Source organism: Rattus norvegicus, chromosome 7, assembly GCF_036323735.1.
Source record: "Rattus norvegicus strain BN/NHsdMcwi chromosome 7, GRCr8, whole genome shotgun sequence".
Lineage (NCBI taxonomy): Eukaryota > Metazoa > Chordata > Mammalia > Rodentia > Muridae > Rattus > Rattus norvegicus.
Window position 1 is genome coordinate 67,659,312 of NC_086025.1, and position 15,890 is coordinate 67,675,201.

Sequence of the window (15,890 nt, forward strand, 5' to 3'; positions counted from 1 at the left end):
ATAAAGTATGGAATCTGTAACAATTTAAGGCATATGACAAAGTTTTTCTTGAGTTTCGATGTAAATATAAGAGGGTCATAGGGCTGGAGAAAATGCCACCATTCTAGAGTTTTAGATATTTTAACACTTGACGAATTTGTGTGTCTTACCTATGCAGAGACCATGATAATATATGTGCCGTTTGAATTTTAGTACATATACCACAGAGGTGAGCACAGTCATACGTCTTACACGTTCCCATTTTTTAGGCTTGAAAAAAATGCCACTAGCAGGTCTCAGAGTTTTTAGTAAATGCCATCAGAGAATACCACTTGCAAACTCAATTTTGTAAGGAGGCCCTTTATTTCCAAAGGAAGATTTTAACAGAATTGGCTGAGACGGTGGCTTGGCACACAACAGGGAAAAGGGAGTGGATTCCTTGAGAGGTTCATAGAAGGCACCCGAGAACGAGCTCGTCAAATCTTCCTTTAAAGACTAAGGTTGTAGCATGAGAGGGTGTTTTTGGGGCCAACAAGCAGATTCTGCAAGCCACATGGAGAAGCAACCTCTGTCTTCTATGGCCAAATCTCGAGTGCACATTTTTGTGTGACAGTCGTGCTCCGGCAGCCAGGCTCTCATTAGGATGCAGCCAGCGAGATGCTCGCTAGGGAGAGGTGCAGGGTGTGGGGCACTCGGAGTTACATTCCATGAAAGCATTAGCCTGTGAGAGATTAGGAAGGTCCTGATTGTCCACAGTGGGGGGAGAACTGAATCGAATGCGCACACATGTCAGCGTGAAATAGCTGCTGACAATTACGGAGCGAACATGTGCAATCCTTTAAAAGGTGGTACTGCATAGCGGGCCAACCGCCACCCCTCTCGGCAACCTAGGCTTCTTTCTTCTCTGCACGCTGGCCCCTTGTTGAGTCGCCTCCATCAGGCAAGCTTCCATAGGATAAGCCATTTGAATCTGGTTGTATTTTGTCCAACATTTGTTTCCCTGTGGAGATAATAATCATAAAAGGCCTTTTGAGTTCTTAAAGATAAAAATGCCCTAATAATTTCTCTTCAGTTCTGGCTACATTTTATGCCTTTAAAAAATACTATGTTGTTATCTTCTCAATGAAAAAGATACAATGTCAAGGAAGAAAGGCCCACAAAAATCTCATAGCACTTGTCACATGGTCACATGCTCGTCCACATGACATCTGCCCACCCTGTACTGAGCACAGAACAGGTTGGAACAATCAGGAGAGGCACATAACTTAGTCACTCATGTCCAAACACTGGTGTTTTGTCCTCCCCGTGTCCACGTCACAGCACAGGAAAACATCCTGGGCCAGAAGCTTTAGGCACTACAGTGTCTGTACATGAGGCTTCGTGATGTGGAAAGTAATTTAAAACCAAACAAAACTCATTTTATTTTCCAGCATTTTTATTTCTTCCCCCCACCCAAAAGCAGTTTTAAACAAGCCATGATAAGCATTGTTGTTACAGATGTTTGTTCTGTCACTGAATGTTGATGAGGTAGCTCTTGTGCAAAGAGAATACCAAATGCACTTCCTTGGCCTCCAGTCATCAATCGTACAGAAACTTTGACTGTTCTTGTTTTAAAGCCACAATGCTAACAGAATGGTGGACAGAACTATCTTCTATTACCCAGCAACTTGTAGGTGACCTCAAATCCCTCCCAGAGCTGGGACTGTGTGGCCAGGGCTGGCTGGGAGGACAGGCAGCACAGACTGACTTTGCTTCTGTTGTGTACAGCACATGCCTACAGTGAGTTGTTTCTCAGTGGAGATGAGCACTGGGAAGATGACACCCACTGGTCCGTCTGCCCGCAGTCTCCGCCTTCCTCGGGAGTGATGCCCAACCCTTGGAGTCCTATCAAAGGGTCTGTAGGTGTCAGGCATCTGCCACTCCCCATGCATCCATGTCCACTGACAGTTTAAGGAAACCAAATGAAGAGATTCATCAGGTGGCCCACCTCAAAGAAGCCTGGTCATTACTGCAACAGTTGCATTCCTCTGTGAGAACTGACATTCTATAGATGGACTGTCAACACTATACCTCCCAGAGCGTCATCACTAAACACACTTCTTGAGGTAAAAGTTACGTTTTTATGTTAACATTCAAAATGATGCTGACAATGATTAATTTCTAAGGATGCACTTTTTTATTTAACAATAGACATGTATTTGTGTGTGTATGTATGCACAGAGGTGAGAACACTGTGGAAGTTGCTTATCTCCTACCATGTGAGTTCCAGGGAACAAACTCGTGTCATCAGGCTTGGTGGCAAGCACTTTTTCCCTCTGAGCCATCTCAGGCCCAAGGATAATTTATTATATATTAGAGAAAAAATACATATATTTTTCTTACCAGGAATATTCCCGAAATCAATAAAAGATTGTTGTAGATATTCCCTTTCTCTATTTCTTGTCACTAAAAATACTCCAAGGAATGACAGAAAGCACCTGTAAGAAACACATTAATAAAGAACACAGGAATACTGAAAGAGCTCATGATATTAAATAATTGAGCTCTAACTTCTACACGATGACATAAATTCCCTGGTTTTGTATATACCACTTCTTATGGTAAACTGCTTCAAACTAGTCATAATTCTTACAGCCAGTAATAGTTATACCCAGAACCAAGAGCTGGGCAGTTTCCAATAAATGTCTACCCCAGGTTTTCACCATCTGGAGGCTAATTCAGGCTCTAAACCCTTTGGGTAGACATTAGGTCTCGTTTTCTATCCATGCATGCCCAGACCCATTACTGGCATGCAATATGAGTGCAAAACAAGTTATTCTTTAATTTTCTAAGAAATCTCATTGTCCTTGGCCATAAGAGTAGTCATAGTTTCCAGACCCCAGAAGTTTGGCCGCACCCAGATGTCTTATGAAATTGAATTTTCAAGATAGATGGTTTCCTATGTTGAAAATAGACTAGGCTCCAGTTTGCATAACAATGGCCATGCTGAGTAGCAGATCGAGAAGCAGCTAAGCATTAATGGGGCATACTTGGAGCTGATGGAAGCAGCTAGGGATTGGCAACACATTGTTGAGGTTTATCTCTGTGTGCCAGCAATGTTAGCAGTGATATCCACCAATTCTCCAGAAGAGGCCTGACTGGGTGCTTTAAAGCAGAGAGGGCAGGTACCAACCTGAAGCTACTGGATCCTACACTAGGGATCTACCACAGTCTTGGCCTTTTATTTTGGGTGATCCAAAAGGTATCCATGTTTCTCAAATAGAGACCTAATGAGAGAGTTCCCAAGGGAGAGGGCCTGATATAAGGCTACGGAGTGACTGCAGAGATCCATGGGTTCACCGTGATTTTGGCTGAAACTGAAAATCCTCAATGTTCAGAACTCTCAAAGGGGTACAAAAGCTACAAGGCCAAGGGCACAGCCTTGTGTAGAGTGGTAAGTAAAAAAATGTGTTTCCTATAGTATGCTCCAATTCTCTGTTTCTGCTATACACAGCCACAAAGCTAATAGAACTTCACACACCTTACCTCTGTACACGTACTCACCCAAAAAGATATATAAATACAGTGAGAAAAGCAGCACCAAGGAATTCCTGGTAAAATATGATGCCTATATAAGATTAGAGATCAAAGTCAATTTTAGCATAAGGGAATTTATAATAGCAACACATTATTTTTAAAAAATTGTTAAAATGTTTTTTCTATGTGTGATTTCCCTTAAAAATTACATCCAGCATTTTAATCTAAAAGACTGTGCTATTTTTACATTTTAAGTTACTCAAAAGTTAAGTTACATGAGTTTGTAGGCTTAATATAATTAGCAATGTTATAAAAGCTATGTAATTTTTATAAGGAGAAATTTCATTTTTGTTTATATATGCACGTGTTTGTATGTGTGTAGAGGCCAGAGCATAACCTCAGGGTCTTTTCTCATGAGCTGTCACACCACCTTGGTTTTAGAGACTGGGTCTCTCATTTGGTCTGGCTGGCTAGTGAGCTCTGGGATCACAGCCACAGCTCACATGGGAAGCTCTTCATTACCTGAGCTATCTTCCAAGAACTGTAAACAGAAATGCCCTTTTCAGTCCAGGTTTTCTCTGTGGAACGTGCTCCAGTGAGTGTTTCCTATCAGGAGTTAGTAAACCTACCCTGAGAATCTGAGTGGTGCTCGAGGCCGCTGGCACAGCAGGCCTCCCCCAGGCTGACCGCTGCAGCTCTGCTGTCTCTTTGGCTACACTTTGTTCTGCAAGTTTGGCCAGACGCCCAAATGGGTACTAGAAAAATCTCTAGCAACTTGGTGAGGCCTAGCTCCATTTTCCTCCACAGAGCTCCCTCCCCTTTCCTTCCTCCAGTTTTCTCCCATATGCCACAGGAGAAAAAGCATGGATCGACTGCTTTGATGAGCGTCTCTTCTCTCTCTAACGGTCCCACTGAGTTCTTCATCTGAAGTCCCAAACACTGCAGAGCTTTTATTAAGTAGGAGATCTAAAACGTGGATAATCTAAACTAGCTGTGTGCATGCGGTGTTAGCATTGCTATTTGGCCAGAGAAAACTTGCTGTCTTTTAAAGGTGCAGCTGTCCATGTTGGAGACATCATGGTGAGCAGGGGTGGCCCTGCTCTTAGAAGAGGCTGGCCAGTCTCAACTTGAGGCTCCCCACTTACCGACTGAGATGCTTCTGTTCTGCTAGACAGTATCATATGAACGAGTATTTCCCAACATGCCCTGTGCTGTAATGGCCCTCTCTGTAGGCATGTTAAAGTCTTTGCTAATCTAGGACAATGCACCCTCGTGTTAATCTCTCTGATGGCTTGTGAGCGCTATGGCTGCTCTTTGGTCAGCTGTGCTGAGCTTCTCGGTACACACCTCCCCAGTGTTAGGAAATTTCTGAGTCGTCAGAATGGGTTTCTGGAAGTGGAACTTCTGTTTTTGAGAGCAAGAACTTCTTATTTTTATTTTAAAACTACATTGGAATATGCATATTATAACATTTACCATCCTATATGACAACTCCTTCATTTTGAAAGCTTGAAGCTATATTCCAATCAAACATGTTGACTCTTCCTTTCTCTGGTACCCACTGTTTTTCTTTCTATTTCTATGGATTTGACTCAAGTAGATGAGCTCACTAGTTTTCTTTCTTGGCTTGATTGGCTGGATTCTCTCAATAATGTCGTCCTGTTTCATGAATACTGGGGCAGGTGGCAGAATCCTCTTCCTTTTCAGGGGTGAATAGTATTCTATCATATGCACTCATCACACCTTTTTCTGTCTACTTGTCTGTCAATGGATCCTGGGATTACTTTTCTCTTTTGGCTACTATGATCAGTGCTACAAAATTTTGTTCATTTTGGGGTACATACACAGGGATAGAATTGCTGGGCTGGACAATAATTTAAAATTTTGAGTAACTGCATATTGTATATCACTTTATATTTTCATTTATATCATTTACCAGTGGCACAGGAGTTAACATTCTAATGTCTTACATCCTTGCTGATACTTGGAGTTTTTGTTTTGTTTTGTTTTTTTAATAGTGACCAGGGTTGGAGAGATTACTCTGCTGTTAAGAGCATTAGCTGCTCTTCAAGAGGCCCTGAGTTCAATTCCAGGCACCTAGTTAGCTGCTTTCAACTGTCTATAACTGTAGTCTCATCGGATCTGATTCCTTTTTCTGGTATGTAGATGTGTATGCAGACAAGACACCTATATACATAAAACACATAAACAAATGAATCTTTGGTTGGGCATGGTGGCATATTTTGTTAATCCCACTGCTCAGGAAACAGAGGCAGAGGCAGAGAGGCAGAGAGGCAGAGAGTCAGAGAGGCAGAGAGGCAGAGAGGCAGAGGAGTTAGAAGCAGAAAAAACAAAAAACAAAAAACCCAAGCCCCGAATAGCCATCACCCTAACGGATGTGAAGAGACATATCATTTTATGTACTTGATGGTTACTGGTGTTGAATTCTCATTTGCTTGTTGGTAGTTGTATATTTTCTTTGCAGAACCACTTATGTTCTTTGCCCATTTTAAAAACAGGTCACTTGTGGTTTTGCTGTTGACTTATAGAATCAGAGTAGAAACTTTTTTAAGGTCCTTGATAAATTCGATGAGATTCAGTTCTGGGAGAGCGGCCCTACCTCCCCAAGCCCATGCCTACGATCACGCAGCCTTGTCCTTGCCAGATGCTGCAATACAACCAAACACGTATCAACTTAGTAGGAAGGAAATGGTGTCCTCCACTTTAAGCTATCCCTGTTGTGGGCAGGAGGAAGATATTGAAAGGCTCCACTCCCATTCTATATGCAACGTCAGATGAATGTTATCATGTCCAGAAAGTTCCAGCACTCCTAACACATCAGGTGATTGATGTCCTAAGCATTATATTCAGTCCTGTTAGCTGGAAATCTTCTGTTCAGGGAGCTACATTGTTTATATATATTTTATGTATATTGATTATTAAACTGAATGTCATGCCTGTAAGTTTTTGTTTTATTTTCATTTTCTGATAATTCTAGGATGTACCAACATACAGTCCTTTCTTACTGTTTCCAGAAAGCACTAGACACTAAAAAAAAAGATAGATGCCTTGGGATATAATCTTTTATTTAAGCATTTTCTGTGAGGTTGAAGTTTTTTTTGGGGGGGGGAACAGGTTGTATGAATTATTCCAAGAGGTGACACACATCTGTGATCCTAGCACTGGGGATGCCGAGTCAGGAGGTTATATCAGTAGCCTGGTGAGAAAATGGCAAATACATCAATAAGCCTCCAAGCCAGGACCTATCATTATCAAATTTATAAATGATATAGCAGAATCTATTATATTTTGATTTGGACTAAGTTTTAAGTTTGTACTTTGCAACATTATTATCTCTGCAATGTAAAAAGTATTCATTAAAATACGAGAGCTGTAAGAGAGGAAATAGCAAACGCCCAAGTTCGCCATTCCTTCCCTGCAACAGTAAACTAGGTCAGGGACCCCATTCTTTCACTGAAGTGATGGGCGGCACAGAGGGATGAGTTTAAAGGAGTGGGGGTGGGTGTTTGGCCTAGAGGCAAGGCTTAAGAGGACTTTTCAGTCACTTTGATTAGAAGGAGCAAGCAGAAGACTTGAGGACGCAGAACACAGTGAGTATCTTGAACTCATAAGGAAACTTTTGAGCTCCAATGTCAGGAAACACTTTCTAGTCATTAGAACATTCCTTTAATGAGAGTCATCCCGAACAGCACTGTGCTGCCTCAGGAAGGAGAGAATGCCAGGGAGCATTCACACAGAGGAGGATGGAGGAGACGAGATACTGGTTAGATGTTGGGGACACGGGCTTCCTTGTTCCCCTCTTTGACTCTGGGAGAATCTTGTACTTGTGGTGGGATGTGGAAAGCCAGGACTCACCCGCGATGATAGCGCTGGTTGTAAAGAAAACATGGTTGACTGGCACCACTGTGGTCATTGTGTAGAGCTCTGTGGCTTGATTCAGGAACCTATGGAAGATGGCATTTACCAAAGCTCCAAGTTAGCAGTGCTTAGAAATGGCTAAGAATAACTTCAGGAATTGTATGCTCTGCAGCTACAACTACAAAGGGACAGGAAGTATAGTGAGAGGGCACTCCAGTCAGCAGTCATAGCTTAGACACATCTGATGCATGAGATCAGATGTCAGCTTTTATGGTCTGTTTAAACCAACAACAGTAACAATGAAAAGCAATTAATCATCTTCTGAGGCCACAGAAGTTTGAGTTGGAAGCGATTCAAGCTGCTGGACCAGTATCACACTGGGGTTGATTCATTAAGATAGATTCTAGAATCTGTTACATATCATATCTGGGAACATATAGCTATCCACTGACATGCCACGTGCCAAGAGCGGAGACAGAGAAGCAAAAGAATGTTTAACGCTTCAAAAGCAATCCTTGCTGCTCCAGCTGTAGAGCACATGTGGGGGCCGTGGCCACCATCAGGAACTCACGTCGACACACGGGCTGTGCGGCGATGCACAGTGCTTGCACGGGCATCACCCTGGAGCTTTCAAAAGCGCTGCTGTTAGGTAGGGCAAGTGACTTGACCACTCTCCAGCAAGGAGCTACAGAGGTCTAGAATAACTGGGAAGAAAGGTTTGTGGATAAAGCTAGTATGTGTGTATGTGCAGGTGTGTGTGTGTGTGTGTGTGTGTGTGTGTGTGTGTGTGTGTGTGTGTGCGTCTAAACAAACCTCCTCAGGTAATGTTCATGGGAATCAAGGCTGACAGGAAGCAGTCTTCCTTCAGTTGTGCCTGCCTTTAAATTCATGAGGTGTGGTGTAAAGAAAATGAAATAGTAACTAAATCCCACAGGTGCTATTGTGGTACCGTTGATTCAGAAGGCAGAAGTGACGGAAGAGCAATATTCAAGTTTGATAAACGGATCAGTCTTAGAAGTGACCCAGGACTCACAACCCACAAGACTTAGAGCTTGCTGCCATCTGTAGGACAAGACCCCACATTAGCAGCTTCAGCTCTGGCTTCCTTCTGGGCACAGGGGTGATGCTTCTGCTTAGCATTTTGGGGTGAACTCTCTGGCTAACTCTTAAGAGTCTAGCAGGCGGAGGCTCAATCACAATGAGCAAGTAGGGAGAGTGACTGGAGCAGATGGAGGTGGGGACAGGAATTAAAAGGCTTCATGTCACCAGTATTAGGACCCAAGAGAAACATCAAACAATCATTCTGAAATCCCGTGGGTATGAAGAAAACTCTGGCCAAAGAAGCAAAGTTCTGAGGAAAGGGTTTTCCTCCAGGCCAAGTGTCTGGTTTTGCCCATCTCAGGCAATTAATGAGCATGAGCTAAAGATGGAGGTGAAGGGTTCGTGCACTTCTATATTTAGAATGTGGACCTGCCCCTATGATTTATTGCTAATGACAACCTGTGTGCGATGGGTATTAATTACAAGCAGGAGAGCATCAGGGAAGCATCAAGCACACTTAGCTGGATTGCTGCTGCACTGAAGATGTATACAACACAAAGGCAGCGCTCAGGACAAACTAATGACTGGAAGGGGAGAGGAGAGCACGGCATGCTGGCTCTGGATGAGCTGGCTGTTCTGCAGCTTGAGAGACCCATTGTATTTCAGTTCAATATCTTCTAAGGCAATGCACAGAGAAGCACAGGGAGTCTGAAAGGCCGTGGAGTTTGTAGACACTGACTTACTTGACTTGGAAAACACAAGAGGCTATCATGATGACAAGCATGATGTAGAAGATGGCATAAGTTAGCTGCATTTTACCCGTCACGGAAAGAGTGATCATGCCTGAGACAGCTTTCACAGAAATCACAGTCAATGAGGCTGGAAGACAAAAACACAAATAGAATACACATCTGAGACAGACACAGATATATATCTTAAGTTTACTTGCTGGAGTAACAAATGTGCCAATTAGGCTTTCAGCATAATGCTTGTGAGGGTACAGGGACACACACACAGAGATACACACATACACACACAGATACACACATACACAGACACAAATACACACACATACACAGAAATACACACACACACACAGAAACACACACAGACACACACACATACACAGAAACATACACACACACAGATACATACACATACACAAATACACACACATACATAGAAATACACACACACACAGAAACACACACACACATACACAGAAACATACACAGACACAGACACAGACACACACACACACACACACTCAGGGTTCTGCTGCTCACACTGCATTGGGTTTGCTATGGGACCCAGTGCCTTCTTCTGGAGCAAGGTGCTCACCTCGAGCCCTGCCTGTGGGAAGGCTACCATGGAGACTGTCATTACTGGTGGGTGGGAAAGGCATAAGCAATGAAGCCTTAAAGGGAAGGCAACAAAAGACAGAGAAAAGTTCAAAGCTGAATAGTGAGGAGACAGAACATGAAAGCGACTTCCTTTGTACCCTGGATTTACTGAGGGTTATACGAAGACTTTGTTAGTATAGACCCTCCTTGGTTCTTTCTGAAAAAGATAATCCAGAGGATCAGGACCAGAATCAATATTCATCTCTCAGTCTTAACCATGACATTTACATAGCAGCAGCTACTGCTTTTTCTGTGCTGAGGAGGGACTCTGGTGGGAACAAACTTTTCATAGGACAATTAAGAAAGACAGATTGGGGTGTGGGCTGTCAGAGCAATGTGCAGTTTCTTCTCACATTTCTATAGGGATCCAGTGCTCCCTATCTGTCTCAGGTCCTTTGAAATTAAGTTGCAAACAATTTCATACTTTAGCTGAAATCCATAGAAAGTTCTCAAGCCGGGGCTGGGAAGATGGCTCAGTGGGTGAAGTGCTTGCTGTGTAAACACAGCATCTGAGTTTGAATCTGAGTGTGCAACCGTCATCACACTGCTAGGGTTGGGGTGGAGTAAACAGTGGGTCCTCCGGCTTCCTGGCCAGCCAGCCTAGCTGAAACAGATCAGGTTCAGTGAGATTGTCTCAAAAGAGTGGAGAGGCAATTGAGGAAGACTTTTCAAAGCCAGCCTCAATCTGATTCACACACTCACAGGAGCAAGGCTCATGTAAAAACACACACAGGCACACTGCACATAAAAAAGAAAACGCACAAGTAACTTTTACATGAAATCAAGCAATTATAAGCCAGAGGTGACATGAAAAGGTACTCTTGTATTACCATTGGTCTACATGGCCATAATATATCAGAATGTTTTTCTTTCTAGCTTTTAGCTATTTTCCATCACCATTAAGTATTTTCTGTGCCACGAAGCATTCTAAAGCCTTTTATTGGCTGTCAAGAATGCCCTTGTATGAGGTGTATAATTTATTTTGACAATTTCCTATTTTTGGATATTTAGACTGAATCATTTTTTCTCTTACCATTAAAATGAGGCTGCAGTGAATTTTCTTGAACATAAATCTGCCCATCATTCTGCCTATTTCTGTGGAAAATCACCCAAAGGGGAATCACTGTGTTGACAGCCATGTGAAGGCTTCTGAGTCAGCCTTACAGACTTCAGAGTCCCTTGTCACTGTGTCAGTCTTCATGATGCACGTTTTTATTGTTGTCTTTCTATTTTCTCTATTTTCTTAATCACCAACCACAAACCATTCCTTTCATTATGTCACACATTTTCCTAGCATCCTGCTCATTACAGTTTTTGATATCTGATGCTTTAACTCACTCTCAGGATCCCTGGGTAACTACACACTAGGTTAACACCTCCTGGTCAAAGCCACCAATAGTCCAGTTGTTAACTTTGCTTTGACGACTCAAGTGTGCTAAAAATAAGGCAATGCTTCTGGATTCCCCAGCACTTTGACCCTTGAGAGGACTGTGCATAGAGACTTCAGATTTTTTTTTTAAGAAATGAGGTCACAGATTGTCATTGACAACACTGCAACAGAACTCAATCCTAAACCCCATTAAAATAACAAAAACCACTTGCTTTATCCTGAGATTTCATTGACATTCAAAAATTGCTAAGAAAATACAATTTAAACGATCTCCACACACACGCAGTGCCAATGTTTGAGGTAATGGGTATGTTTACCATCTTGATGTGATCATTATAACAGTGTTCAAAAATGATAATGCCCCTTTCCCCCAATACTTTATATAGTTATACATTGTCAATTTATAATTAAGGTATCTAAAACTAGGCATACTTGAGGTAGTATGGGAAGCTAATACAGTAAAAGCTTTCTAAACTATACACATATATGAAGGCAACCTAAATGAAATCAGCAAGTAATGGAGGAGACAGAGGACATTTCTTGTCACCAAATGAAGCGCCCAGTCCTTGGATTGCATTGCATCTAATTGAGCTGTTGGCCAAAGAGGTCCCATGGGCATCCCCAAACAACCCAGGCTGTTACCAAGACTATATGTTGTTTGCTCTTCACAAGCAATGGTAAGGCCCCACTGCTGAAGACAAGGCCTACTGAGTATGGAGAGGCTGAGCTGGTGCCTGAACAGAGCCTTTACCTTTATGTTTTAGTGTCTTTGGTACAGGAAAGTACTCTGCACACTACTGAAAGAAGTATAACTGCTAAGCCAGCCACAACCCCTTTGCTCTATAATGGTGTCCAGCTTGCAAGATATGGTATGGCAGTGGTGGCACAGAGCTTATGGGAGTGACCAGCCAATGCCTGAGTAGATCTAAGGCCCACTTCAAGAGGTGGAATCCATACTCAACACGGCTGGGTAAATAAGAACCTGAGAATAGAGAGCCCACAGGCCAAGGGAAAAGCCAAATGCTACTGGTATCTAGCAGCAAAAATGCCTCCCGAGGACATTCTACCTGGGTCTACTCCTGGGTCAGCGTCTTACTCAATTGTCATCAGAGAAGCTTCCTCCAGGAACAGACGGGAATGATACAGAGACCCACAACCAGACATTGTGTCAAGACTGAGAGACCTTGGAACACTCAGCCCTCGACAGGATGTCCCTCCATCAGAAAACCCCGTGGAAGAGGAATGAGAGAGTATACGGTATGGAGGGGACGAAGGACATCAAGAAAGTGAGCCCCTGTAAATCAACATGGTTAAAACATACATGAACTCACAGAGACTGAGGAAGCATGAGCAGGACCTATGCTGCCCCTTGCATGTATATCATGGCTTCTGGTTTAGTATTTTACTGGGTCCCTGCTGACTGTGCCAACGAGTGGGTTTCTCTTTCCTGTGTTTACTCTTGAGCTCTTTCCTTCTGTTTATCTTTCCTAATTTCAATGTGTTAACTTTTGTGTTATTTTATCATTAATCCTTAGAAGTCTGTTTGTTTTCTAATGAGAGACAGAAAGAGAATGGATCCAGAAGGGAGGAAAGGTGGGGAAGAACTGGGAGGAGGAGATGGAGGGGAAACCATAATTGGGATTATTATATGAGAAAAAAGTATTTTTAATAAAAGGATTTTTTCAGAAAATTCTGTCTTTCTCTGTCGCTGTCTCTCTCTCTCTGTCTGCCTCTCTCTCTCTCTCTCTCTCTCTCTCTCTCTCTCTCTCTCTCTCTGTGTGTGTGTGTGTTGTAAATAAATTATATTAACAGGTATAGGCAAAGACAACTACTAATTGGAAGCCTTCTTATTTCCTCTTCCCCTTTTCCCTCCCCTTTCTCTCTCCTTTTCTTAATTTTTTTTTTTTTTGAGATTGGGTCTCACATAGTTCAGGCTGGCCTCAAGCTCAATCTGAGTGTGGCCTTGAACTCCAGATTCCCCTGCTCCATATCTGAAGTACAGTGAACACAGAATAGCCCACACACTTCCACTCTCTCTCAGTCACCCCCAACTTTGCCTCATGCTGCTTTCTAATTTTGTTAATTCTAATTTTCCATGTATGGTATTTTGCATGTATGTATGTCTGGTATTCTGCATGCATGCATGTTTGTCTACCACTTGTATGCATGATGTCTGATAAGACCAGAAGAATTCCCTCATAAATGTGAGCCACCATATGGGTGCTGGGACTCAAACCCAGGTCCTCTGGAAGAGTAGCTTAGTGCTTTTAAACATCGGGCCATCTGTCCAGCCCTTCATGTGCTTCATGTGCAGGGAAGTACACTGTGTGCTATTTCTACACTTTATACAACACTTAAAAATTTTAGGTCTGCCTATAACTTTCATAACTATTTTGTTTTCTTGTAAAAGTCACTAGTGATCACTGTAGAATGCCTAGGCATTAAGATGTGCACAGGTGGCTGTCTTTTTCTCAGTCTCTACTTTAATGAAAGAACTTTTGGTATTTCACTGCCCAGTTCTTTAAAGTAGGGATAGATATTAAACTTTAAGGTGCCTTTTGATATATATAGAGATAAGTATGTAATACTTTCTTCTTATTTATTCTTCTAGCTTATTGCAGTACCATTGAAAACTAACATTGCATGCATTTAGGAATACAATGTGATAACTTGGTGTTCACGTGTGTAATGGGTTGATGATCAGAGTCAGGTTGTCCAATGCATCCTTCATTGCACATAGTTGTTCTTTCGTGAGTATATGTGAGAGCATTCGATACTCACTCCCAGGGGAGTTTGAGTACAGAATGCTATGGTGTTAACCACAGTCGTCATGTATACTAGCGTCCCCAAGCATGCTCATAAATTTGTGCAGCTCAACCAACAAGCTTAAAAGCTCCCTTTTGACTTATTGACATGATAAAATACATTGATACATTGTTTCTCTTCATCAAAATAAATTAATTTTACTTATTTTATTAATTTTTAAGTTTGTTTATAAAGTGATGGGTTTCATTATAACATTTTTATATGTACATGTCATTGTTTTGAAATTACAACAAAAAGGTAATGGACTTTTTTTAAATGTAAACTTAATCTTAAAAAACATATGTGTGCATGTGTCATGGTGTGTGTGTGTGTGTGTGTGTGTGTGTGTGTGTGTGTGTGTGAACACCTGTGGGAGTGGTTCTTTCCTTTGACCATATAGGTCCCAGTGATTAAACTCAGGTCATTAGACTTGGCAGCAAGGTCCCTTCCCTGCTGAACCACCTCCCTGGCTTCTACAGTGGATTTCTTACAGAATCAGGTTTTCTTAGTTAACTCAGATGTTCACTGAACACTCACTGGACTTGCTTTTGGGTAAAGAGAACACAGGTAAAAAGTACTTTTTGTATCTTCATGGGATTAATTTGGCAAGGAAGCTTAGTTGCAGCAATGCATTAAACATGGAAATGAAAAGCAAGTGAAAATATCCTGCATGGCCCAAGGAGAAAGACGAGCCTTCTCTGTCAGACAGCATGCCCACAGGCACAGCTTGTTCTGGGGCTGACCGCCAGTACTTCATTTAGGATTTCTGTATCGGTATTAGGCAGAGGAATTAGCTTATAGTAGTCTCTATTTGCAATACCCCCCCCTTTTTTTCAGATTTGGAGGTCTGCATTATCTGGTCATGTTTTAAAAGTGAAAGATTTCTTCCTATGTCCACATGGTTCCAATGTCAGAACAATTGGCCTTGGAAGGTATGAAGACATTGCCTTGGCATTGTCAAGACCAACTTCTGCTTGCGCCTGGCTTTTGAATAACTCTTTACTCTCTTTCATAGTTACTTTCCTTTTACAATAAGGAGTTAAGTTTTATATAGGAAAAATGAGCTATTTGTTTATGCTCTACTAAATATGCATTCATATGTCTATGTGTTCTTCTGCCCATTTACCTCTCCAGTGTAGTGCTAATGTTGGCGATGGTTTTCCTAATGAAGAATCTATTTTATTTTCTGTATTTTAAGATCTGCTTCCTTGGTTTAGTCTTAGTCTGTTCTTTTTATGCTTTCTATTTCATTAAAATTTACCTTTATTCTAATCAACTGCTTCTTTCTTTTTTAAAAATTTATTTATTTCATTTATGTGAGTCCACTGTCACTGTCCTCAGACACACCAGAAGAGGGCACCAGATCCCATTACAGATGGTTGTAAGCCACCATGTGGTGCTGGGAATTAAACTCAGGACCTCTGGAAGAGCAGTCAGTGCTGTTAACCACTGAGCCATCTCCGCAGTCTGCTTTCTTTCTTTTTTCTTTACTACAACTTTTACTACTTTACTACTTTTCAAACTACTTCTTGAGTGTAGTTGATTTCCATTTAAAGCAGTACTTTTCTGGGATCACAGTATTAATCAATAATTGTGGGCGTTACTATTGAGCATTTTCACAATGATCTTGAATCTATGTGCTGCAGCTAAGGCTGGGAATGCACTTCCTGCTTGCAGCTGCAGTGCTGCTGAGCTTACGGGTGGAGGCCTTTATAAGTATCTGCTTTGTAATCATTTTCTGTTTTTATTTCACTGTGAATGCAATTTGTACTGTTCGACTTTCTGGAATTTGTAGCCAATTATAGAATCTAATTTGTAAACAGCGTCCACCACAGGAAAGGGGGCGCTCTGCTCTCAGGGGGTAGGGAGGTAAGAGT

At 42.0% G+C, this 15,890-nt stretch overlaps 1 protein-coding gene and 1 long non-coding RNA gene across 5 annotated transcripts in view; one reads left to right on the plus strand and one right to left on the minus strand.

Annotated features, from left to right (window-relative positions):
- Window positions 1–316: 316 nt before the first annotated feature.
- The window catches only part of Nipal2 (NIPA-like domain containing 2), a 111,478-nt gene continuing 95,904 nt past the window's right edge, over window positions 317–15,890 (minus strand). For 2 of the 4 annotated variants that reach the window (XM_063263832.1, XM_039079513.2), the window contains 5 exons: window positions 9,159–9,294; window positions 7,372–7,460; window positions 3,523–3,586; window positions 2,362–2,456; window positions 324–979 (listed from right to left, as the gene is read on the minus strand). In XM_063263832.1, coding sequence (XP_063119902.1) covers window positions 867–979; window positions 2,362–2,456; window positions 3,523–3,586; window positions 7,372–7,460; window positions 9,159–9,294 — 497 coding nt within the window. In that variant the 3' untranslated portion in view covers window positions 324–866. Of the gene's footprint in view, window positions 980–2,361; window positions 2,457–3,522; window positions 3,587–7,371; window positions 7,461–9,158; window positions 9,295–15,890 lie in introns of all 4 variants that reach the window. The other 2 variants (NM_001130559.1, XM_006241544.5) reach the window with 2 other exon arrangements.
- Window positions 9,290–15,890, plus strand: part of LOC120093631 (uncharacterized) — a 76,983-nt gene continuing 70,382 nt past the window's right edge. Inside the window, exon 1 of the long non-coding RNA XR_005487045.2 lies at window positions 9,290–14,945. This is a non-coding gene — a long non-coding RNA (uncharacterized LOC120093631). The remainder of the gene's footprint in view (window positions 14,946–15,890) is intronic.